At 42.8% G+C, this 26,806-nt stretch overlaps 1 protein-coding gene and 1 long non-coding RNA gene across 10 annotated transcripts in view; one reads left to right on the top strand and one right to left on the bottom strand.

Annotated features, from left to right (window-relative positions):
* dab2ipb (DAB2 interacting protein b) overlaps window positions 1–26,806 on the top strand; it is a 161,531-nt gene that overhangs the window by 95,820 nt on the left and 38,905 nt on the right. For 7 of the 9 annotated variants that reach the window (XM_026173343.2, XM_080304153.1, XM_080304155.1 and 4 more), the window contains exons 4-5: window positions 22,888–23,041; window positions 24,684–24,782. In XM_026173343.2, coding sequence (XP_026029128.1) covers window positions 22,888–23,041; window positions 24,684–24,782 — 253 coding nt within the window. Of the gene's footprint in view, window positions 1–4,673; window positions 5,463–13,429; window positions 13,600–22,887; window positions 23,042–24,683; window positions 24,783–26,806 lie in introns of those variants that run through there. The other 2 variants (XM_026173347.2, XM_026173346.2) reach the window with 2 other exon arrangements.
* Window positions 1,573–12,527, bottom strand: LOC145429982 (uncharacterized). Its single transcript, XR_013910344.1, has 2 exons — window positions 11,981–12,527; window positions 1,573–8,960 (listed from the first exon to the last, which is right to left on the bottom strand). It is a non-coding gene; the product is annotated as an uncharacterized LOC145429982 (long non-coding RNA).

Raw genomic sequence — 26,806 nt, 5'->3', positions numbered from 1 at the left:
GCCACAGAAATTCTTTTGTCCATGAAACCATAAAGCTGCACTTTCTTTTTGCCTTATAGTCTGATTTGTCATAACTTCTCCGTTTTGTGGTAAGCTTTTCTTTGGCTGTCACTTCTTCACCCTGACCTGTCTTATTTGGCTCAGCAGAACTGAAATGCTTTTACACGCTCACTCACATAAGCTCAGCGATTCTCTGCGCGATCAACCTCTCACATGTGTAAGCTGCGGGAGATTTCACTTGTCATGTTTGCATAGTAAGCTAACGATTAATAAGACGATGTCAGAGGAATTGGTGCACAAATTATCATCACTCACAGATCAGTGCTGTCGCTCTCTATACACAGTTCGCACGATTGCAAAGTGAAAGCAAAAAAACAAGCGCAAATTCAAACGCGACTTCAATATGTCACATATTGACAGTGGCTCACCGATGCCAATGACATAATTACCCAGCTACATTTCTGAAAGAATGCAAAAGCATTGACATATATTTTTCCTACAATAGCCCGACGGGCAGGGAAGAGAAAGATTTTGGTAGCCCGACTGAAAAAAATCGCTAGCTCCAGGACGTCGGGCTAGCGATATTGCAAGCCCTGTATCTGATTGAGGAATCACTCATCTTTGGAAAAGAGAGTTTATTACAGAGAAATGGCTCTTTCCAAAATAAAAGCTATACTATCCACTTCTTCTGGGCTATATTCTCAGCAGCATAAGGAGAATCATGTGCTAACAGCTGTCTAAATGACTCGGCTAAAGTTAGTAGCATGCTTGCTTTTTTTTTTCTGCTTCCACTTGTCTTTGCGCTAGGATGATGTCGGCGTAAATGTGCAGTCATATTCGTTGTGTTCCCACTAGTGCTTTCAGGTTAATCTCGTTGAAATGACCTTAACGCCACAACACGGCAAATCTCCGTTAACGAGCTACCGCCGATCGCTCCGTGCATGGGGCTAGACGGCCAACACGTTAACGAGCTAACTGCGCTAACACACTAGTTCACACCAATGTAATTGAGCATTGCATGGCACATCCAACATACTGTTTTACTTTAGTCCATGACTCGCTTACCTTCAGGGTCATACGTCACATGAAAACCAAAATAATTCCAAACGCCAGATCTGAATGAGGTTCAATTTGCCTGTTGCAAGGAGAGCTTAACTTCTGTCTCGCTAGCTTGCCCTGCGCTCTTCCTTCTGACTATGCTGTCTGTGTTGAGCGCTCAGTGGATCTGCGCTCGACAGTGCAGCCTAGGCGGAGTAGTCGAACACAGATTCACTGAGCGCTCAACACAGACAGCATCGTCAGAAGGAAAATTGATAAAATAAATTACAAATGTTGTATTGTTCGATACATATGCGTACCGAACCGAAAGCACTGTATCGAACGGTTCAATATCGATACGAATATCGTTGCACCCCTAGTATATATGTATATATATGTATATGTGTGTGTATATATATGTATATGTGTGTGTATATATATGTATATGTGTGTGTATATATATGTATATGTGTGTGTATATATATGTATATGTGTATATGTGTATATATATATAAAATATACACACACACACTCTTAACCAATATGCACATTTTTATTCTTCTGCTGTTAATAGACATGCTTTACACTCAGTTGGTAAATACTTTTGCTGCAATATTTGTCTCGTAGCTCAAACAGAATTAAACTCTGCAAAAGAGAGACAGCAAGAGAGGAGATTGGCATATGTGGTGTAAAAACAGCTCAGCTCTGATGGTGCAGTCTGACCTAGTTAGAAACAAAAAAAAATTTAACTACCAAGTGTCCTAGCAGCCTGTTTGCACCTCTGCCTGCTCACAGCTCCATCTCTTGAGTGCAGATGGGCATTTCAGGTTCACAGAATGCTCACCTGTCACCGCCGTATTAGATAACCACAGTGAAGCAGCTTTTTTTTTCTCTTTTGCTTTAGTTGCTTACAATTACTTGCAAACTGCTAGACTGACATGAGCAGTGCGGTGCACGCTGATGCAATGAAATGCACCATATTAACGTAATGAACTGTAAATATTGAAGTGCAAGGGAGACGCTGAGACTCCATCAGAAACTGTTTTCGGAGTGCTCTTACTGTAAAGCTGGATTGCGTCTGATTCAAGCTGTCGGCTTTCCGTTGTCCGCTCCCCACACTCGGACTGAAATCGTGTTTTTTGTATTGGAAAACAAAAAAGAAAAGCTGTATAGTTTTCGATTGCTTTGCCTTTGTTTGCAATTCCGTTGCACTGTGCTGCATTGCAAAGATTTTTTTTTTTATCCTCATACTCTGCGTTATTTTCTAAGGCTAAGTGTTTATATCTGGTTTGGGGAAAGCAGATGATATATTAGCCACCCAGCACTTAATTTTGATTGAACTGTTTGCAATTTGAGCTATCAATCTGGTTCTCATCCTCACTCAGATGCTACCTTTGAAAAAGATTTGTTCAAAGTGCATCTGTTTCAATCTGGGGGAAAAATAGCTCATTTGATCATTCAGATTCTAAATGGAGTCTTGAGGAAGAGGGTGGTGGCGGTTAAATGTTGGCGTTGGCGGCAGGAGCTTAAATCAGCATGTTAGAGGTGCAGCTAATTGGTCTGATAAAAAAGCATAGTGATTGGTTTGTGTGTGGGAAGAGAGAGGAGTGGTAGCTTTAGGCTTACCTAATTGGATTAAGCGAACCAGAAAGGAGTTGCCGTGTAGATTTTCAGCTGATAGGATAATAGAGCGAGGCGGTAAAATATACGAATGGACAGGAGCCCAGAGGCACCGCTAAGAGGAAGTTATAAACGCAGAAGCCTTCCTAATAAAGGCCTCATTAAGATCAGTTAAGAAAAAAGATTGATCTTCAAAAGCGCCCGTACTGTCATGGAATTACAATTACTCTGCCACAGTTATATAAAACATTTTTACATAGTTTAAATCAGCAGGAATTTGATGAATAATTATCACCGATCAGCTTCTTTTTGGAGGAAGTGGGAATGCATAAAAATGTTTCTGCATAAGACAATGCATGAAAACATGTTTTCTGTAGAGCTGTATGAATTGATCCAAAGATTTTAATAGCATCAATACCAAAGGTAGTATTGTTATTGAATCGATATTAATGTGATGAGCGATCAATATTGTTTCAGTCCTCTCGGTTCAGTATGTAGCCCACTGAATTGTGTTCAATTCTCCTTTGGAAATGAAAACGTATACCACAAATATGCACTATGAAAAATGTCTGAACCTTTTTGGGTTGACCGCCATGTTTGTTTTATTTATAGCCTACAGCACATTAAAACAACAGAAGTTGACCTTAAGTGCTTTAGAGACAGAGGCAGGTTTACGTTCCAGTTCACCAACAAAGTTTCAGAATACGCAAAAAGGTGTAAAAATCACAGTGATTTAGTGGTCAGTAAAATGTGGAACTTAATGATGATTCATCTCATGAATCGTGATCGCTCTCCCTTACATGCGCTGTCTTTACAGCTTAAAACCATCAGTATCGGTTTTAGTATCGGCAGTAATGGCCATGTATTTCGTTGGTATCCAAAGGATACCAAAATTTGCAGCACAGCACCAGTTAACTGCTATGCATGCAGTTTCATCATGACCCCCCTCCTGCAGCATCGCTGGATTAGATTGCTCTCACTGTAAGAAAGAGCAATTAATCCACAAACAGCAGCTGGCTACGCTAAATTATAATTTAATTTTAATTACAACTGTTTAAATTTAAGTGTGGCGAAGAACCCGTCGTCGTTGCTTTTGTTTATCTACGGTATTTTTTAATTTTTTTTTACCAAGTGTATTTACCATGTATGCACTTATTCAGAAAAGTAGACAGAATCTCTGCCATAGGAAAGTCCCAACATTTGCAGATTTAAACTAACTTGGAGTTTCATTTGAATTGTTTTTATCTTGTAAGTTGAAAGATCTTGTTAGCTCGTGTCTTGAAAGCGGTCATGGGGTGCTGAGATACTGAGTGATTTTAAAGCCAACAGTGTGCCTCCAGTGCTTTTGTTTAGAAAGGGTGTGGAGCTGGAACTGTATCTTACTTCACACCCTATTGTGCAGTAATATGCTTTATAAATGCACGTGTGTGTGTGTGTGTGTGTGTGTGTGTGTGTGTGTGTGTGTGTGTGTGTGTGTGTGTGTGTGTGTGTGTGTGTGTGTGTGTAAGTGTATGTCTCATGTGTCTGGGAGTATAAGGGGTAAGGGTGATGTCATATTTGATGACATCATTGCAGACGTGCGGGGAGTGCAGATTAGTGGCCGTTGCTCTTTCTGAACCAGCTCTCCACAGCTGCCCTTCCTTATCAGTACGCCCGTCCAGCCCTTTATTCCCTCGTGCCAGCTCTGCCAAAGTGTAAGCTCTAGAAATAGCAAACCCCCCCACACACACCTCCTCTCATCTTGCAGTCTTACCATTCCAGGCTTAAATTGAGCATGGCAAAACCATCCTGCCCACTTTCCAACCTCACTACTACCAACCCTTTGGCTGGCCCCCATCAGTCAAGTCACTTTGCCAAAGCTGAGCTTCAGCCACATATGTACAGTGTTTATCTGTCTGAGTTCCAGTACTGAGTCTAGGTCTTCCAGCTGATCTGAGTTCACTGTAGGCACTCTGGAGCTGGTTGGCACCACACACATTTCTCACTCCTCTCAGTCCCAGCAACACCGGGTGGGGGGGTCAACAGCAGTGGCTTAAAGAGAAAGGGGCACACCTCGCACAAGAGTTGACAGGACAAAGAGCACACATACAAACTCCCCCTGGAGCCACACAGGGGGTAGGGCAAAGCTAGGCTGAACTACACACACATGTGATCCACACCCACGCATACAGGCACTCACACATCGCACGCAGGCTCCTCCCTGTGCAAGGAGACAGAGACGGGAGGCGCAGTCAATCACTGACAGAGGAGAGAGGGGGTTAAGCGGGAGTTGCTGAGAGGGGGGAGGGACAGGCAGAAGAGGAGAGGGGGGAGAAATCTTCATCACTCCGAAATCCGAGTCAAGTGTCAGGGCGCCTTTAAATTCGTTCATGCGGAGTGAAAGAAATAAACAGAAAAGGAAGAGGGAGTGCGTCCCATTTCAGAGACAACACAGGAAGTAGGACATGCTCTGTGCAGGGTGAGGAGGGAGAGAGGGTGGGAGAAAGGCAGGAGGAGAGAGAGAGACCATTGTAGCGCTCATTCCCCACCCCTCGCCTTAAAGCAGCAGCGAGAGGAAAGCGAGATGTAGTCAGGGGAGAGAAGGAGGGAAGAAGAAAACCCACAAGTAAGGAAGAGGAGAGGCAGGCGACGGTCCGCATCGGGGGGGGGAGAAAAAAATGGAGCTCTGAAATCGCCTTTACCCTCATCTATCTCTGCCTCTCTCTCTCTCCTTTTTTTTTTCTCCTCTCTTGTTCTGACTCAACCTCGGTTTCTCTCTCTCAATGCCTGCCTTCGATTGCTCTGTGAGATTCTAACAATGCCGGGTGAGTGTTATCCTGCTTTTCTTTCTTTCTCTTTCTCTCTCTCCTTTTATTTGAAACATGTCACTCGCCACCCTTTTTGCACGTCGGTTTACGAACTGTGAGATTATTTTGCTTGGTGTGAATGTGCGGCGGCGAATAAGGAAAAGTGGTGGACTCTGGTCTTTTAGATGGAGATGCTTCATTAAAGACTGTTTATGCTCTTCTGCCTCTCGGTGCTCCAGCTGTGCTGTTCTCTTACTTCTTTCCTTTCCTGTAGCGGTGATAATGCAAGAGAGGGTGCTTATGATCACACACACAGACAGACAGCCACACACACATGCACCCTGCGCACTTTCAGGACTCAGTCATTATTATGTAATTGGATTTTAACTCCCAATTCAAAGTAGTGCATTTGTTATGCGTGAGATCATGTCGAACCCCAGACATGATCATGAGAAGATGTTCTTTTTTTGCTTTGTTTTTTTGTGGCAGTTGTTTGGGAGTGCTTTCCACATCCTAATTGTGGTACCATCACACAAAGCCAGCCTGTGTGACAGAGGGCAGCCAGCTAACGCGAATCAGATGACTGGGCCACGATGTGAGGTCAGCCTGCCAGTTTTGGCCGGCAGCTCTCAGTCCAAGTCCCATGCTGGAGGCAATTAGCAGTCGGAGAGGTGTGTGACAGGAGAGTCTGCGAATTCCACAGAGCAAAAGCTTCTTTTTTTTTCCCTGTGTTGTTGCAACATTGCAATGGCCGTGCAAGTGGTTGGCAATCACTTCATCTAAGGCTTGATAACATGTCATAAAATGTGATTCAGGCACTACAAGTTATTGTGCTTGCTATCTCAGATTTGTTTACAGTTAGGATGATATGTTTGATTCTTCCATAAATGCGTAATCCAGTTGATGCACCAAACATAGCTTTGAATCAAAATATGGTTTAATCCAGTTTGCCGAGCGTGTCATTCTATAAGTGTATCATGACAACAGATAAAATCCTCAAGCCGTCTGTAATTGTTCCACACACCCAAACTTCCCTGCCACATTATACAAGAAGAGCTACGTTAAAGAGCTTCTGGTGGGGAGCAGGAAGCAGCTCATCATTTATTCTCCTCCGAGGAGATTGCTCCTTAGGAGAAAGCCACCCACCCGGTTTAGAAAACACGCAAATTGATGGCCGATGATTAGTTTGCTTGTTTACTGTGGTGTGCAGATACGCTTCAGCGTGAGAGCTCAGCTGGTGGCTCTTGTTGATTGTCGCCTGCTCTCGAGCGCTCCGGAACAAAGCCGAGCTTGACTTCTACATATTGTGCGGGACAGTCAATGTTTGTATGCAGTAACAGTAGGATCCTCCTTTTAAATGTTTTTTTCCCTCCTAGCCTGAGGTGCTGTATCTGCTTCCATTCATGTGCAAATGTTTCTGCGCATATGATTGCCCGTTCGCTTACTGCCTTCAGACGCAAGTTCGGAGTCGTATGAGGGATGGAAGTGTGAGAAAATCAGATTTTATTTTTACAGCTTTAAATGTTTAATTAGAGCAAAAAGGAAGCGATTGACAAATATGACATGCTGATAATTAGGGGGGAAATACAACAGAGGGAAAACGGAGGAAGAAAATAGAATGACTGAAATGACAAAACATAGAAGGAGAGACACTGAGCAATTGTTTATGCCCCGGTATTTTGCACACTAGTTAATTCTGGGTGACTAAACCTCTTATGCAATGTTCATTCACCTGCCAGACTGTTGCTCTTAAAATTTTCTCCTGGACTGAATAAAAATAGGATCAAAATAATTCAAGGGGGAGTAACTGCTAACATCCAGATGCAGCAGTTACTACCCCCTCAATTATGATACATGTATAAAATGTCTGTGATTGAAACGTCTTTCCAGTTTCAGTATCTTTCCATTTTTGCTTCCTGTCTCTTTATATAGTTTTCAAAGCGCTCTGTCGCTGTGTAAGCACTCTATCATAGTGCAGATTGTCTTTGTGATGTCCATTGATTCACTAAGAGCTGATGAAGTGGAGCAGAGCATTCGATCAGACACATGTATGGTGGGGGGGCGGGCAGGAATATAGCGCTACAACCTGGGGCTACTGCTCGAATGGGAGCGGGGTCAAGAGGTTTGGACCACCGCTGGTTTAGAAATGGGGGAGGGAAACGCATTTGGTCACCGACATGGTAGGGGCAGGTGTTTGTTCACACTGTCCATAAATGTAAATAGTAATCTTAGTGTTTCAGTGTGTAACATTACTTTCCACAAAGCCTCAAATCTCCAGATTTGAGTTCTTTTTATCTTTTTCTGAAATTTGAAAAATGAGTTTGGTTATTAAAGAGCATTTCAAAAATGTATATCAACAAAGCTGTTTGGGATTTTAGTATACACCGATCAGACATAACATAGTGACTCTTGACAGGTGAAGTGAATAACACTGATCATCTTTTCATCATGGAAACTGTTACTGGGTGGGATATTTTAGGGAACCTGTAAACATTTTGCGCTCAGAGTTGATGTGTTAGAAGCAGGAAAAAAAGGGGCGAGCATAAGGATTTGAGCAAGTCTGACGAGGTCCAAATTGTGATGGCTACTGTAGATGACGGGGTCAGAACATCTCCACTGAAGCTCGTGTGGGGAAGGAACAGTGGTGAACCACTAACAGGGTCATGGGTGGCTTAGGCTCACTGATGCACGTGGGTAGCGAAGGCTTGTCTGTGCAGCCCGATACAAGAGACGAGCTACTGTAGCTCAGATTGCTGAAAAGGTTCATTCTGGTTCTTATAGAAAGGTGTCAGAATACAGAGTACAGTTTGTTGTGTATGAGGCTGCTTCGTCGCACACCAGTCAGGGTGCCCATGCCGACCTCTGTCCACGTTGAGACACGACTCCATCGTCCTTTTGTCCATTTTAATAGCTTCAGTTCAGTTGTGGAGCTTACACTGAAGCGTAGCACGCCATAGTTAACATACATTCTCTCTTCTCACACGTGAGTTTCTACTACTCACTCGCGCTCACTGATGACATCATGACCCAGTGTGATTTTGGCAATAGTGAAACTAGAATAACGCACAGAAAATGTCCAAAACACAATAAAATTAGAATAATCCTTACAGCACTGAACCACAAAGCAATTGAAGAAGGTGGCCTGGTCTGATGACATTTTCATGATTTCTTTTACATCACATGGGGATGACCAGGTGCAAGTGCATCACTTACCTGGGGAAACGCCTAGTATCCGGATCCAATATGGGAAGAAGGAAAACCCAAGGAGGAGCTGTGATGCTTTGGGCAATGTTCTGCTGGGAAAACTTGCCATCTATATTGATGCTAGTTTGACACGTACCATTTACCGAAGCACTGCTGCAGACCAGGAATGAGTTTGAGGTGTTGACTTGGCCAAAGATCCATGGTGGCCCATCCTCGACTTACAGGAGTTGGATCTGTTGCTAACATCTTGGTGCCAGATACCACAGCACACCTTCAGGGGTCTAGTGGAGTCCATGTATTGATGGGTCAGCGCTGTTTTGGCAGCAAAAGGGGAACCAACACAGTATTAGACAGGTGGTCATAACAACTGTTATGAGTACAGCTTTCCTAAAGTGTCTAGAACTGGCATCTAAACAGCGTAACATGCTTAAAGTGCATCCATTTTTTTAAAATATAAAGTACATAGCATTTAGCCTTGTTTTAGTCAAAGTGATTAATCTGAAAAGGATCTGGGGCTTAAAAATAAGAGAGACGATGTGGCCTTGCAAAAAACCCCAACAAAACTGTCCCATTTCAGACGGCTTGTTCGTTCAGTGAGTTAAGTGCGTTGTCACTCCTGGTGCACATCAGCAAATGGGAGGCTGGTGTATTGCTCCCGTCAGTGCTCACCGCTGTGAATGAAAGATGGCAGACTGGGGTGAATGAAAGGCGTTCGGCAACATTATTCTGCATCTCCTCGACTTTGCCTGGGAGGAGATGGAAGAGGAACATATGCTCGTGATGAGGCAATGTTGCGCATTGTCAATAATTCAATCACTCATGCGCTCTCGTGCCCCGAAGGCCACAGTGCAAAGTCAATAGGAACAACGGGAGAGGAGAGCTCTCAAGCATCAGACCTACAGGTCTCTTTCTGTGCGTCTGCTCTCATGCTTTTTTTTTTTTTTAAATCTATGTCTTTATGTATTTCTTCTACCCAAACAAACACACTGCCGCTGATGTTAATGCTGCGTCTCGGTTCTGTTTGTGCGGCTGTTTCTCAGCAGTAAGCTGCTTTGCAGAAATGAAATGGAAGGCAAGCTGTACACGGGGAAATGAATAAAGAAGCCAAGGCTGGGAATTGTAATACCACCTTGTACCTTTTCCTTTCTCTTCCTGTGCCTATGTCTGCAGGAGAGGGAGACACTGTCTTTGAATTACCTTCATGTCTTAACAGCGCTTTAGCCAAAACTGACGAAAACACATTGATTTTTGTTCCCCTCTGACTACATTTGGACATTGACATCACAGTGACGAGGGATTTACACGCACTCCCGAAACACACACAGGGTATGTGGTGCGCTTATTAACTGTTGTTGACTCTAGAATAGGGAGTGGATGATGCAGATAAAACCTCCAGATAGGGTTTAGTGTTTAGATAAGACTAATATTCTGTGTATCATTTACTATCAACAAATTCAGCGAAAAGATCCAGTGCAAGTCATTTATCTTGCTAGTGTATGTTGTGAAGCCAAAGGGAAATACAGTATGTGCATGACTTCACGCAGCCATTGGTGTTATTAGTCAGCAGTTATTAGTGTTATTATGCCCTGTGTCTGTACATACTAACAGTTTTAGTACTGTGTGTCTGAAAATACTGTCTGATATTTGGTTGGGGTGTGTGGTGGTGATGGTGGGAGGGACCTGCAGTTTTATTCTTTCAGGAAATTACTTGAATTTAAGACTCGGGGGGGCAAGACAATGCAGTCTTTTATTTGACTAATTGATTTGTCAAGGTTCTTTATGACATGATGCAAAAATCTTCTAAATCCAATTTATCTAAATCTAATATTGGTATTTAGTTGTCGTGATCTCCATTAGGCCTGCAGCACAGCTAATCTTTTTTCCTCCCACTTTTAAAAATACACAGACATATCAAAACAAGACATGCAAATCTGAGCATTTGAAGGCAAATAATCCAGTTTGCAATGTAATTTTATTTTTGTTGTAAGGTAAAGACCCTACAACAGTACAGAGAAAACCCCAACTGTTAGAGGGCCCCCCTGCTGTATGAGCAAGCACTTGGCGATATTGGGAAGGAAAAAAAACATTTTTAACAGGGGGGGAACAGAACAAGGCTAAGGGAGGGGCAGCTGTCTGCTGTGAGGAAATGGGGGTAAGAGGAAGGAGAGAGGAAAAAAGACACACTGTCAAAGAGAGCCAGAGATTAATAATAACTAATGATTAATTGCAGAGTGTGTCTGAACACAGAAAGTGAAAAGAGGTGGAGAAGAAAGACTCAGTGCATCATGGGAAGCCCAGAGCAACCTAGGACTATTGTAGAAGTAATGAATGTGTGAAAGGAAAGCTTTTAATTTATTTCTTACAAATAGACAGGGTGTCTGCCTCTCTAATCCAAACTGGGAGCTGATTCCACAGACGAGGGATCTGAAAGCTGAAGCTCTGCCTCCCATTCTACTTTTAAATACTCTAGAAACCACAAGTAAGCCTGCAGTCTCAGAGTGATGTGCTCTATTGGAGTGATGTAGCATTATGAAGTCTTTAAGAGCTTGCATGTGAGGAGACGGGTTTTAAATTTGATTCTGGATTTGACTGGGAGCCAGTATAGAGAAGCCAATATGGGAGAAATATGCTGTCTTTCTAGTCCCATTTCAGTCCCACATATTAAAATATTGAAGTAAAACATCAATGACTCTTTCAACTAAGCTTCCACCAGAAAGTATGAGCTACTTTATCTCTATAACATTGAATTACACTGTGTTCTGCACCTCTCCTTGGCCTCCTATCTTGTTAGTCCATCCATCTTTTTCTTTTCATCTGCACTCATCTTTCCTGCTCCCTATCTTTCAAGATGTCTCCAGATTTCTCCATCCACCTCTGTCTCTCCACCATGCAGACTTGTGGAAGCTTGCCTGGAATGTACTGTATCCACAGACTATTTTTACTCTTCTTCTTCTCCTTCTTCTCTCTCCCCCTCTTTATTTACCTCTGTGCATGCAGGTGTTCCTCCTCTAAGCAGGTCAGTGGTTAGTGGGGGAAGAAAAGCACCAAAGAGGCGAGGCTTCTCAGGGAATACCTGCAAAGCAGGCAGCTAGCCAACACAGCCCTGCCTTCACTTGTGATCTCATCCCTTTGCATTGTTGGTCGCTGCAGTCAGCTCCTGACCTTGCACATATCCGCCAACATGCTCGCTGGCACGAGTCTACGTGGATTTTTCGTTGCAAAACGGCATCGGACAGACAGATGCAAATACGCCTTCTCTGTACATCGTAATTCAATTATAAATATTCAGAATGCTAAAAAAACCCAAAAACCTGTGCAGTCAGATGACTCACCGAATACAGAGGATCATTGTTCAGAATGTTTTCCCCTCCAATGAATAATGAAGATTCATTAGAATTTTCCGGATCCGTCCTTCTCGTGCTACTGTGATTACAAATGAGCTTCAATGGGTACAACTTCCTTTTCCTTGTCCCACATTTTATTATTTATTTATATCTCCAAACAAACCAATAAGGTATGATATTATCGCGGCCTAGACCAGAGGAATGAGGAAATCCCCCGAGTGTTTAGTCTCCCCGCTTTGCCCCGGCTTTGTAAGTTAACCTTTACCCGGCCGCTCTCCAAAACACCAAGGCATGCAAGTGTGTTTACTCTAGATAAGAGCAAACAACTCCAAATCATTAAATGAAGGGGGGGACAAGTACGTTCAACCTAGGCCAGTTTCACCTTTCAAATGTTGTTTAAACTGTTTGAAAGCTGAGCAATCGGTGCAGCTAGAATGGGCTTTCTGCTGTTCAGTTCACAGCGAATTGAGCCATACAGTAGGTGATTGCTACCAGCTCCTATGTCGTCCTCGCTTGACTCTTGGAATGATTGAGGTATAATATTCCCCAGTCATTCAGAATCATTCTAACTCATTTAAACTAGTGTATGCCAAAGTTTTCAAATTATTGTTTTGGTAGAAATGACAGACATTTCTGGGTTTTCTTGTTCTGTTTTGTAACTCGGGCATCAGTTTGAATTGAGGTGTTTTTGACAGCCTGTCTCAGCAGCCATGTCTTCCGTCACCAGGTCACCAACTATGTGGAAAATGGGAGGGGGAGTGGAAGCAAAAAACAAGCGACACATCTGGCAGCGTGTCCATTTCCTAAACTTGGTTGGCCTCATTTTCTTCTTCTTCTTGTCTCGCTCTGTTCTTTTTTTTGTGTGGACCTTCTTCTCTCATTCTTTTTTTTTTCTTCTCCTTTTTCCTTGAGTCCTACTCGCTAGCCAAGGAACCAGGATTTTCCCACAGAACATGGTACTGAAGGCTGAGCCATTGTTTCCTGCTACAGGGAACGAGAGAGGGGGGTGGGTGGTGGTGGAGCTGGGGTGGGGGTTGACTTCCTGGCTGCCAGTACAAGGCCTATGTCAGTGTGAGAAAAAGCAGAGGAGACTGATCTGATGACTTTGAAAGTGTGTGTGTCCCAGAGAACGAGTACAGCTAGATTAACTTCTTTTTTTAAAAGTTGGAACTAAATGACTTGTTGGTTTAACTTGGTGGTTAAAGGCAGCACCCATATATGAATACACAATCCTGGATAAGTTAAAGTGACCTCAAAGCATTATATCAAAGCCCCTTGAACTTTTCATGCTGTTACTTGTGCTTTATTTTATGCCAGTGTAATTTCAAAGTGCAGTGTGGGCAGGCCTGTCCTAAATAACAGCGCTGTCTTTTTAAATGGGATGTGGAGATGGGTGTGTGTTAGTAGCAGCAGACATCCTTAGGGAGCGGTGTGGTGTAACTCAGAGGGCAGAGTCTCCAGCCACGTTCCCAGAGACTCAAAAATAGTCAAGGAAAACGCAGGGACGGTTCACTAGCGAGGAATGCAATCCAACGTAGAGTTGTGCGTTTGGGGGAATCCGGCTCCGAGAGGTCCTGCTGGAGAATGTTTCACCTATTTAGTAAATCGTAAGTGTCACTTTTGTTTTAATGCTGTGTTCAGGGGAACGACTGCTGCTGTGGATAGCTACAGCACAGCTGCACTCTGTGGTTTCTGGAGACCTCTGTTGTTGCATCCGTCTCAAGGGTTCACTGTACAGTGTGGCTTCCGTTCAACTAGTTTTTAGTACATAAATGACAAAGTGTTTTCCTTATGAAATGATTTGTAAAAGGAAAAAGAAGGAGTAAAAGTGCAACACATCTGAACAGTCGGACAGGAAGGTGGCTAGAGGAAAAAAAGAAAGACAGGTTTAGACTTGGAGATGAAAACTATTCAATGCCAGAGGCAAATCTTGGCTTTAGATTGCAAATAAGATCTCTGTATTGACAGCACGCTCTGAAGTTTAGAGCCAATTATGTGTGAAAATAACTATCTAACTCTGATATGAATAAAAATGCAGCTATGAAGGGGGGGGGGGGGGATGCTATATGCAGCGATCGTAAGCTACTTGTTGTTTTCCCATCTCAGTTTTGCCGTATTGTGTGGGAAGAAAAGTCTCTGCCCTTTTCTCCTCGTAAACTCCGGTGTTCGCCTGCTTCGTTGTCCAAAAGCCACTGGGGTGTTTGCATATTCAGGTCAAGAAGTGAAAAACACACTTCCTCATCTCCTCTGCTCATTTGCATGTTTTGTTTTTTTTTGGTTTGTTTTTTTAATCCATGTTCCCTGAGCACTTAGCAGTTATGCAAGAGTTCAAGAGAGAAGCTTTGTTGCTTCTTACTAATTTGTGTTTCTTTCTCAGCGTAAAATGCTCACACGTGAATCCAGCACATGAGCACAGATGCTCACACTGTTTCCGTGACCTTGGCATATTCTCAGCCTGAGTCATACCCGCTAGTATGTGACAGTCCTGATCCTAATAGTCTATTAATGTCACTGTGGAGGTTTGTTGTTAGAGCCTATATGTTGAACTTCCCCAGGTGATAAGATTAAATAAAAAAAATCAATAATGGCTAATGAACAAAAAAAAATGGGTGATGTTTAATGGAAAGTGTGTTTGTCTGTCTGATGATAAACTTTAAAACAATCCAGTTGTATTTGTATAGCGCGTGTAACAGTTGCCTCAAGGTGCTTTTTATTGATTTAACTGACATTCAGTTGTGGACTGAATTTAACCCCTGCTGGATTCACAATCCAATTTAAAACCTTCTTCTCACATACACGCTCTTTAATAATCAAGCCCCAACTTAAATACCTTATAGTGCCAACAGGGCACTTCTTTCTCAGACTGCAGGCTTACTTGTGGTTCCTAGGCTATTTAAAAGTAGAATGGGAGGCAGGGTTTCAGCTTTGAGGCACCTCTTCTGTGGAACCGCCTCCCAGTTTGGATCCAGAGACCGGATCTCTCAGCGTGACCTTGGTCTTGTCTCCTTTCCATCACTTCCAACCGCTCACACCACATGGCTGCCCCTCCCTGAGCCTGGTTTTGCTGAAGGTTTCTTCCTGTTAAAAAGGGGTTTTTCCTTTCCACTGTCGCCAAGTTCTTGCTCACAGGGGCTCGTCCTGTTGTTCAGGATTTTCTTTCTATGATTCATATTGTATGGGGAAAAATAAGACACTGATAACACCTTATTGATCATAATAAATCATTAGGATATTTTTTCCCCTTCTTTTCATCACATGAAGTGCATTGATGCGGTGCTCATAATTCATTGGTGGTCAATACTGTGACCCTTGCCCTTTAGCTTTGATTTAAAGAGTCACCAATAAGTATAACCTTTGACCTTACTATAAAATCTCTTGGCTTGATTGCCTCACGCCTGATGTAATTATGAGTACAGCTATGGATCCACAGTCGGTTTCCCCGTCCTGAAGAAACTGTACAATATGTTTTGATAGACCCTTTTTCTGACCCTTTACTGACCTGGGTTAGAAAAATGAAACGTGTAAGAGGGATTTACCACATGCTATGACATCACCGCCAATGACAACCAAACAGTCCTCGCAGATCATCATTCAGTCATTCTGTATGCAGCCATTGTCTTTGCAGCCAGCTGTCCTGTTCTCTTTCACTCAGCGCACCAGCTCCAAGCCAAAAGCTCGGCCCCCACACCAATTCAGCGCTTCAGCAGTCCTCATTGGCCTCCTGCTGCGAGTGTCCTGGCAGATGTTACACTGAATTACCTCCCAGTCTCGCAGGGAGACTGCACACTCACTGTAATCAAGCTGTGTGTGTGTGTGTGTGTGTGTGTGTGTGTACGAGTGTTACAAGACAGGCTCAGCGGCTGCCTTAGCTCTCTCCAACAGTTGCTCCTCAACCACCTGATCTCAGCTACCAGCCAATGCTTTCCACATTGTAATGTGTCTGCCAGCACTCTGAGTCAGACATCCCTACAGATGCCTAAAAGGGGGGAGGGGGGGTGGGGGTGGGCTCAAGGAGCTGATCATTTAGGAGATACTGAATACTAGAGCTAGGTCCCTCCTTTCCTGTGTGTATTTGTCCCTTTTGTGTGGAAAGGGGTGTGCATGTCTTTCTGTGTCTCATTCGCTCCTTTAAAAGCTTCCTTCCTCTATGTATATGAAAGTCCCTCTTGTGTGGCGCTATTTCTTCTCTACTATACTCTAAGCCAATGTGTGGTCCACGTACAGCTCTAACTGGTTCTTATTATTCCTCGCAAAAAACGTTGATGCCAGCGCTCGTTCTTTTATTCCCTGGGTCAGTATTCCCACTTCCCAGTGTGATTTCTCATTTGTCTTGTGTGCTATTAAGACCACTGGCAGCGCAGAAGCCTAAAGTGTCAAAACCGCCATCAAGAATAGGTACCACGAAGTGCTAACATGCTAGTTTTGGACTGACGTCTGTGTTACCCCCGTTTACATGTGCATGAATGTTTTTTACGGCTTTCGCTGTCAACGTCGCGACTCTCGCAGCCACGCCATTTAGCCACTCGGGGAACTCAACCACGTCACAGATGGATGAGCTTTTAATTAAGAGTTGAAGCTCAGATATTATGTGCAAATGTCCTCCCGCAAAGCCAATTGTAAGTGGACCGTCTCTTTCAGCGCCACATCACAAATTCATTTCATCGGCAACCTCGTCTTCATCTCAAGAGATCGGTTTTTCACCGTGTGTCAGGCTTCAGCTCTGGATGAGGTTTGCTCTGTTGCTCTGTTGACTGGATCCGCCGGCTGGCCTGATTGCTGTTTGGTCTCCGAGGCCTGTAGCCACATGTCAGCGGTGCAGCTCACACATCCACTGTTCTGCACCAGCAGCATCTGACAAGATCCCTTTTGTCTCCTTTTCTTTGACTGCTATTCTTTCCTGCTCTTACTATGGGCCAGATTTTTTTTTCTTTTTTTGTTTTGTGTATATTCTCTTGCTACCCATCACCCAACTGTTCCGATGACAGTCGACAGATGGCTGGTTGATGCAGGAAAACGTACATGTTCATGGTCTTTACCCAAAATGCTGTTCTGTCGCTGAATAAAATGTGAAACGAGGACACGAATGCAAAAAAAGAAAAGAAAAAAGAATTCTGACAGTGAGTGTTGTGAGATTTATTTTTTTTCCTCAACATTACTCCCTGAGTCCGTATTGCCTCATTATTCAGGCTGAGCTCTGAGAGAGACTCCCCACGTCTGCCTGGATCAAACGAGCGATCGGACTCATGACAGAGTTTTCTGCAGCCAGTGTGACAGACACTTTTTTGTTCCACTGGTCCTTTCCACTGAGTCAGCGCCAAAGCAGTGGGAATAATGGACACTTCATTGTATGAGGCTTGATGCATGAATAATGGTCTGTTTGTCTGCTTTCCTGTTCATGTAGTGCACGTGTTTCATAATCAAGCTAGAACAATTACTCTGTGTGTGTTTATGTGTGTGCGTGTGTTTGTGCAGCATGTGTTTGTTAAGTGTGATGCTCTCCTCTTTGATGCTTTGAGTTAGGGGCCCAGGTGCTTGCAGAGTAGTTGCTGCCGGCTGCCTGGATCTTTTTTTTTTTTTTTTTTTGCTTTGAGGACCATCTATGAGCCAGGCCAGCTGCAGAAGCTGGAGAATGCTTCAGGCGCAAATGTGATGAAAAGTCACTGTGTTGGACATTGCTTTAGGTATAGTGTTACAAAGAACTGGTTTAAGCATTGTGTTGCAGTTTCTAACCCCAAATGTCTTTGACTGGTTTCACAGCAAAAGAGCACTACATCAGTGGCCTTGGGGCACGAACCAGTTTGTTTTTTTGTTAGGAGGAATAGGCAACCGACTTTTAACCCAGAAGGTAAATGGTACATTTACAAAAACAAAACAAAAAGAAACAAAAAAAGCAACATTTTACAACTTCAACCTATGGGGCGATCGTGGCTCAAGAGTTGAGAGTTCGCCTTGTAATCGGAAGGTTGCCGGTTCGAGCCCGGCTTGGACAGTCTCGGTCATTGTGTCCTTGGGCAAGACACTTCACCCGTTGCCTACTGGTGGTGGTCAGAGGGCCCGGTGGCGCCAGTGTCCGGCAGCCTCGCCTCTGTCAGTGCGCCCCAGGGTGGCTGTGGCTACAATGTAGCTCGCCATCACCTGTGTGTGAATGTGTGTGTGAATGGGTGGATGACTGGATATGTAAAGCGCTTTGGGGTCCTTAGGGACTAGTAAAGCGCTATACAAATACAGGCCATTTACCATATAATTCAATAAGTGTGGCTTATACCTGCTTTCTAACTGCAGGCACATCGAGCAGCATCTCGAATAGCTCTGACAGCTACACTCATGCTGGATGCAAAGCCTTCGCTCATCAGAATAGAAAAATCATATCACGAGAACGGACACAATGGAATCTACTGCTCGGGATTGACGCTGCAAAACTACCTTTTTATATTTGTTTGTAATTCATTTATGGATAATGAATGACCATAATGACCCTAACCCTAACCCCTTATGGATAATCTTAGACCCCCTTATGGACTTTTTTTTTTCTCGATCCTGTAGCCAATCGATCGGTTATAGAGCAGGCAGTCCAACAGTATTGATGTTTGTTCTTAATACAGAGAGTTTCTCTTTTTTTGCTGACAGTATTTATAGTTGCACAAAGGCACACATCGTAGTTAAAGTGATAATAGGCAACTTTTCAACCGTCTGTACCCTCTGTGCTCCTGCTGTAAAAGTTGAATCGCTTTCCAACTTTCCATCAGAAACCATACACAGATATTTTAAACTTGTATGCATTTCTCTCCTGAATTCTTTTTAACTTTATGTGTCTTTGCCTCTTTTTTAAGTTTGGCTAGATAATGTCTCACAATTACTTTGGAATAAAATAAGTTCATCTCGCTTCTGAAAGAATGAGTTAGATGGCATCAAAAATTTAGCAAGTACTAATTTGTCATCCTTTGTCTTTGATTGGCTGTGGTTGCTAATATGTTGTCTCTTGTGTGCTTAGTAGAGAGGACGATTAACAACTAACTGTCGTGCCAGCATGCAAGTTGGAAGAGTATCGATTGTTGTGAATGTTGGACTAACTAAATGCTGTGTAAACACTGGACGTGGGGGTGGTATCCACAGTAACCGCCAAAATCAAGAAGACTTAACACCCTGCCTGGGTTTATTGTTTTTCGTCATGTTGGAAGGGTTAACTTTGCTCTTTTGGCTCGTTCTGGTTGTTGGTTATTGGAACGACAACACAAAGAGGGCATTTATTTCCCATGTGGAGATTAGCACTAATTCACGTGCACGTTAATGTGTTTTTGTTGTAGTTCATATGATTGTAGTGAAACAAAGCAAACTCTTGTAGTAGCTCAGTGGGATGTGGATTTTGAGAGTGCTGTTTCTTTGCGTCGCACTCCATTAATTCAGCCTATCTCGAGCTCCCAGTACAAACATACTCCCTTGCGGTGTAGCCAGTGCAGTGTTATGCGTCTAAGTACACTGACGCCTATAAGCGCCTGATGTTTCAGACTGTATCGGAGCCCAGACAGCCTATCTGATGAACTCTCTTTACAGGATGCAGACACAAAGCGCACTGGGTGAAGCCCAGACACACTCAGGATCCATTACTCTGCCAAGGTTCAATGGAAACTCAGTTAGGAGTCAGTATTAGGGCTGGCAGAGCAGAACACAGTCTGTCTAGATCTCACAGTGGGCTGATGGGATTTGGCCTGATGCAGCAGCATAAATTCCTAAATAGTGAATGTACAGCTACACTACCAGGTTTCTGGGATTATAAAAAAAGAAATTTAAACAGTCCTTCAGAGACAATTACGTACTGGAAGAGCAGCAGCTTTGCTTTCCCACACAGCGCTCGCCGATCAAAGAATATTTTCACCAGTCTCTATCCCTCCTTGGGTTTTTTTTGTTTTTTGGGGGGGCTATTTTAAATGTGCGGAACAACCACCCGGATTGTTGTTGTTGTTGATACATTTTGCTCTGCAGTCAGAAAAAGGATTCTGCAATTTGGCTGAAGTGGAAAAGCTGAGAAAAGAAAAAGGTGCAGGTAGAAGCTGGTTTAACAGTAACGGTAGGAAAAAAACTGTCTCTCATCCAAGACAAAAACATAAAGGATCAAAATGGGTTTAAATGAACATGTAAAGTCTGCAGTTTGAATCCAGACGGGAGACTCTGGTTCATGTTGGCAACATCTCGAAACTTTAGCATCTAATAAAAACCCAACAGGGGGCCGTCATGCCTTCCATCACATAAGAGGTACTTGGTTGATTAAAAATGCAATCCTCTTTTGTCGATGTGAATGTATTTATTATCCTGGCTACTTGTCCGGGACTACAGTTACATTTCTTGGGGGTTGCGCATCAGGTTACGTGCAAGGTTATGGCTTAGGGGTTAAAAGGGGTTTCCAGTTATGTCATAGCTTACAACATGCATTTCCCCACGGAAGTCTAAATCAAGCGTTACACGAGCACGTATTTCTGCATATTTATTTTCTTGCGTTATGAGCCACTGGTTTGAAATATCTGTAATATTTAAAAAGAAAGCCAGAAGAACACAGTGAGTGAAACAAATCTGAAGCACAACTTAGAGAAAGCGCTGGAAAGATATGTGTCAGGTAGTCGATGTGAAACGTGGACCCCCACCTAAACAGATGAAGGGAAGCGTAGATACAAGTTACTGAAGGATTGCCAAGGACAAAGAAGGACGTTTTCTTATAATGGCTGAAGCTGAGGGTGGTAGGAATGAAAAGGAGAAAGCACCATGTCCTGCTTGTATTGCAGGTTGTCATTTGCAGGAGGTTGGCATAAAGGCTTTGTCAGATGTAGACGTTATGAACAGGATTCAGACGTCAGACACTCTTTTACTGTCGTTATGGTGAAGCGGCCAACAATAGGCTGTAAATTACACGTCGCGGCACAGTTTAATACAGTGCCACACAGATGACAGGCAGCATATTTATTTATCAATTCATACTTTCACAGTCTGGCACAATTCTCGCTGACACTAATGTTCTTCTAATACAATATGCTGAGAGGAAAAAAAAAGAGAGTCATTATGTAAGAATGAAATGGATGCCTTTTAGGGGACGCAGTGCATTCTTTCTGAGGCAGTTCTTCTGTACTTTAGTCAAATTCTGGATCATTCTTTTACAGATTAAATGCTCACGCTCCCTGTTCACCTCTGCCTCACTATGAGAAATGCACGTGCTACGAGTTCATTAAAGCAGCGCTCTGACGGATTGTTTTCCTGCAGTTAGTTCCCTTAGAATCATCCGTGCAGCTTTAGGAGTTTGAACTGTGGTCCGTGGACATTCCCTTCCTGTTTCTGACAGAACATCCCACCAAAAAAAAAAAAGCAAGAGAAAAAAAATCCCCATTTCCCCTCCTTTCTGATTATTTTACTTGCTCTCTGTTCTGCCCAGTACCCTGTCAGCCAATCACAAAGCAGAGGAAGGTGCAAAGTCACTTCCTCTCCAGCTGTGCTGGGGGAGTAAGAGCTTCTAAAACTGGATTTTCATATTCAGAGCTATCCTTTAGGCTTTTTTTCCTCTCCTTTTTTCTGTATTTTGCACCTTGTTGTATTCTTTTCTTCTATTTCACAGGATGGCATTTTCCTCTGTACGCTTGTGTATGTGTGCGTGTGTGTGCATTTGTTATTAAGTTAAAAAAAAAAGGGGGAAAAAAGCACAGTGTCCAGGTCATTATCCACTTCACATTGCACAGAGGATTTGGCAACAAAGCTGACTGACTCTACAAAGGGCCGCACGCAGTCACTAATCTGTCATTACGGCTGCTGCATTTTTCCTGAAAAGCTCTTCCTCTACTCCGCTGAAAATATGTACAGTATACACACACACACACACGCGCGCACACATGCATGGGATTAGTGTGTAAGCCGTCCATAGAGGGCACTGTTAAAAGACTGTTCTCACTCATTACATGAGCAATTGAACCCTTGTCTTCATCTTCCTCTTGAGTATTGGAGCATCAGGGGCTGATGTTATGTAGCGTGCCTGTTGCTGCGTGCAGCCCTCACTGATGTTACAGTATTTAACTTTTCATCCTCTTCCAGCTGCGATGCGGTGGGGATCGTAGGGTTAGTGGTTAAAGGAAACACGCGAGCGCTAAGTGCTTGTTTTTGACTCTGGATGATGTTGGTTGACTTCATGATGTGGAAATCTCAAATTAATGTTGCTCACCAGCATATATACACGGCGTAGAGACACATTTGCTCGTCATAAGTGACACTCAATCCAACTCTTCTGTAAAGACAAAGTAGGGCAACATCAAACACAGCAAACAGTGGAAAGCTCTTTACTTTGTCTCTTAATCTTCTTTGGCTAAAAAAAAAAAAAATGCCTGTGAATTGTGGGCTTAGGGGCCGTCTTTGACAAACTATTGAACGTTTCTCTAAGGGGCACTCTGAGCCAGAGAATGCTGTTGTGTTTTGGGTCCTAAATGGAAGTCCAAAAAAGCATCTATGAAGCGGGTTTATAGCGGTGGAAGATGATTGCATCACGGATGTCTGAACATTAATGATAATCTGTAAAATGCTTAACTTCCTATTTATGGTGGTTCTGCTGCATTAGTTGGCAGAACAGCTTGAGTCAATCCTCCGAGCTCGTTTCATTAATTCATTGATGCTCCAACTTGTAAATGAGGAGCCACAAAGCATCTGCTATCGCCGTGCTTAGAAGTGGCTGCGTGAATGTGTCGATATAAGCGCAGCGTGCGAACTCGTCGGCTGACTCGAAGGCAAGTGGAGCATCCTCTCCTCGTCCTCCTCGCGCTCGCTTCCTTCGCGCTTGCTGTTATGGGCGGCCCATATGCTTCCTCTCTCGCTCCTGCCCGTCAAACTCGGCAGGGTGATTCAGTTTTCTCTTCTTCTTTCTCCGCTTTTAGATCTCATCTGATGCCAAGGCTGAAGGAGTCCCGCTCCCATGAATCACTGCTCAGCCCCAGCAGCGCTGTGGAAGCCCTGGACCTAAGTATGGAGGACGAGGTTATCATCAAGCCCGTTCACAGCAGCATCCTCGGGCAAGACTACTGCTTTGAGGTGAGAGGATGTCGGGGGGACGGGGGGGCTATATGCATCCACACACAGCCTATATGCTGCTTTGCTTGTGAAATAAAATAATTCAATAGTTAATGTACTTACTACAACTACACACATAGCTGACAGTCATCAACTGTATCTGAATTTGACATCCAGATGCTGGCAGCCATCAAAGCTGAGCTTACAGGAAAAGTCAGTTTTTGGATTTACAGTTTGTTCTGCAGCTTTTCTGCATGCGCAGCAGAATCCCAGAATAAGCTAACAGCTGAAATATTCATTAATTTTAATGAGCCTGCCTTTATTTGTAGTTCGAGTGAAGTAACGACTCTGTGTTGTTTTCCCAGTTACCACAACACGCTATTTTGGGTTTGCTATAACCCTTAACTGGCTTTTTCTCAACTCAAAGTAGGACTTTTTTTTTGCTGAGTATTTCCTTAATCTGCCCCTCGCCCCCAAGATTTTAGTTTCAGATCACATAAGAAAAACTAAAGCTAGAAAGAAGAATCTGGAACTGCTTGGTACATTTTTTTAATATTATTCTAGCAACAACACTAGCTGAAGCTCCTGGGCATTCAGTGCCATCTGTCATATCTACACAATAATAATACTCAAAAGCTGAGAAAAAGCTAATTAAAACTAATGGTCACAACAAATCTTTAGTATTGCTATTTATCCAGGAGCCCCCCTGTGCCATAGTTTACTAATTCACAAATTTTAATCATTAGTTTGGGAAATAGAGTCCGTAGGACAATATTAGCTATTTGCAAATATATTGGTGTCATCATTTGGCAACCCGTCTTTGAAACGCCACAAACGCAACAAGCAGTTGATTCCAGCAGAATCGAGCAGAGCGTGAACAAGTAAGACTAAATAAAATGACATTATTTTTAAACTGCATTCCCATATTATCTTGAGAAAGACTCATAAGTAACTAAAGATAACAAATGTAATGGAAATCTGTTCATGATTCATAATATCAGCCGATATATTGGAGTTCTAAGTCCCCAAATATTGGTGTTGGTATTTGTCTTAAAAAGCCTATATCATTCAGCCTCTAGCAGGAATATTTTTGGAACCAGCGAGTCCTCTAATCCCCTGTCTTTGCTGTAAATCTCCTTCTTTATGAGCTGCTGATGACCAGTCGCAATCAAAAGTCATGATAGAGCCAACTTCTCTTTATTGTGGAACACACAATGTTGTGATTAACTCTTGATGACTTTTCTCTAGTTACAGAAAATCAATGGAAGTACAGTGGGCAGTTTCTTTAATTACTACATGAAATTTGATGTCTTGTAATTATTGTTGTTGGAGCAGAGAAATTCAAAACAAATTATGACAGACTTTGTCTTTAATCACTGCATTAAGGGCTGAATTGTCAAGAAGGGAGCTTCTTGGAGGGAAGCGACCCAATACTATCCTAAACTTTCTGCCCTGTGCTCTGTTCACCATTCATCCTGCTGTGCTTATTTTAAACCATCCAGTTTCAAAAACAGCTCTCACATAAGGAGACTGAAGATGCTCCTACCATTCTTTTGCTGTCTGTGGTATTTATGAGCAAAGTTTTAGTGAAACCTTCACTGTTCTATTTTTTTTCTGACAGTATCACCAAAGCATTTTAAATTTTCCCTTCTCTCTGTGGTAGGTCACTACCTCCACAGGAAGCAAATGTTTCTCATGCCGTTCAGCAGCCGAAAGAGACAAATGGATGGAGAATCTGAGGAGGGCTGTACAACCAAACAAGGTGAGTATGCAAAAACACACAGTGGGTGTGAAGTATTCAGTGGTAATATGTTCATACACAAGTGTCTCAATTCCAAACACTTTGAAACAGTGATGAGGACAGAGCCATACAGAGTTTACACTGTGTTGCAACTCACGCAGCAAGAATCCGATGTGTGCACGTCAGGTTTGATGAAGAAGGCATACAGGCAACATGTAAAGAGCTTTTTATGTTTCAGTACCATCTGGGATCCTGACAAACAGCTGTGACAAGGGGAAGGTGGCAAACATTTTAAGCCAGGGAAATAGTCCTGCTCACTCAGCCTCTTCACTCTTTCATCCGTCATTATTTAGCAAATTACTCATTAATTAGATGTGGAGAAGTGGCGGCGTTGGGGGTGTGGAGGGGTTCTTAAATAGCTCTGGAATGTTCCTTGTCTTAGCCCTTTTGATATGTGTGTTTTGAGTGGATGAAATGCATTTTTTTAGCAAATGTTTTTAAAAATTAAACTTTATTTCGTAATTTTTCTCTAAAGCACTTTAAATATATCTACTACCACTAATCCACCACTACTATGATATTACCTATACCAGGTTAGACAGTCAAGAAAACTATGGCGTTTTTAAGATCATACATCTCGGTGAAAAAGCAGTTTCAGTTTTGGTTACATAAAGGCTACTGCACACAGTTTGCACTCGGATCTTTCTGCCAGAATGGCTTCCTAATGATCACAGTCACTAAGGAAGGCAGTGGCTGGAGACTGCAGCAGGAGCACAATTATAGTGTCTGTGAACAAGGAACTTGAGATTGAGCTGCCTTTGAAATAATTGCTTGAAAGGTTGAGACCAGGTTTGTGACCGCTTGCAGCCAGTTGCCATCTTCAAAGCAACTTTGAGGCACCAAGATGGTGACGAAAACGCAATAAAAAAGACAGTCTGCAATCAGTTTGCAATTAAATTGGGTCAAGTTTGCAATTAGTCTGTAATTCGGTGCGCACTCTTTATGATAATGAGGTGATTAACTGAGATAAACAAGGTGAAAACTGGAAATCCTTTGTCGTCTACAAACAGAGAAATTCCCATTAGCTACTTACATTCAGAATACTGCCAAAGCCTCATAGATTTGAAGAGTAAAATTGCGAGTGAAAGTTGGTTGTCCAGAGGTTGAGGGCGTTGCACACTCAGCCTAAGGTCAACCACTTGCAATCAGTTGTAGAAAGCAAAAACATTCAGTGCACTCACTGGGCAAACACCAATTGTGTGATTGTTTTCTTTCTAAACCTAAGTATTTTTATCAAGGCTAACCGAACTGCAGTTGAAGAATGAAAACGCTTTTAAAGAGCAAACAGCAGCATATTTAATTACCCTTTTAATTTCCTGCTTGGTTACGTCAAATGGTAGAACTGTGCTTTAATTATCATGTGCGCAGTGACTCAGCACATGAATCACGCAAGTCAAGATATTTGCCGTCTGTTGGAGAGATTAATAAGGAAGTTAAGTGCTCATCATTTGGAGGGTTTATTCTCTAGATTTGTGGGGGACGGACCTGGAAAGGAACACAAGTGCGATCCCTTGACATTCCTTGAAGGTTTATGTAAGACTGTGACATAACCAGGCAATATGTAGAAGAGCACGATGATATTTTGATAGAGACATATGTATGTTTTTCAGTTACAAATAGAAGCAAGTTAAAAAGCCTTGGGGAGGAAAAAAAAAAAGGCCCGTCTTTTCTTTGTAGGTGTCTGTAACTCAGCTTAGTGCCTCAAATTTCAGCTCCCCGTTTCATGTAGCTGCACTTAAATGAATGGCGGAGACATCAAAAATAAGATGAAGAGCAACAGAAACACGAAGCGTAAACGAAATTTAACTGCACCATTAAAAAAAATGTGAAACGTATTCAGATACCGGTGAGTTCTGAGCACTCCAGAGATCTAAAGTAGTTCTCGTGATTGTAAGACGCTCTGCCACTTCTTTTTCTTTTTTTTTCCTCTTTTTTTAAAAATAATGTAATTCTTATCTCCTCTCTTCTTTTTGGGAGGTAGTTTT

This window comes from Astatotilapia calliptera, chromosome 7 (assembly GCF_964374335.1).
Source record: "Astatotilapia calliptera chromosome 7, fAstCal68.1, whole genome shotgun sequence".
Lineage (NCBI taxonomy): Eukaryota > Metazoa > Chordata > Actinopteri > Cichliformes > Cichlidae > Astatotilapia > Astatotilapia calliptera.
This window is presented reverse-complemented; position numbering and strand designations above follow the sequence as displayed.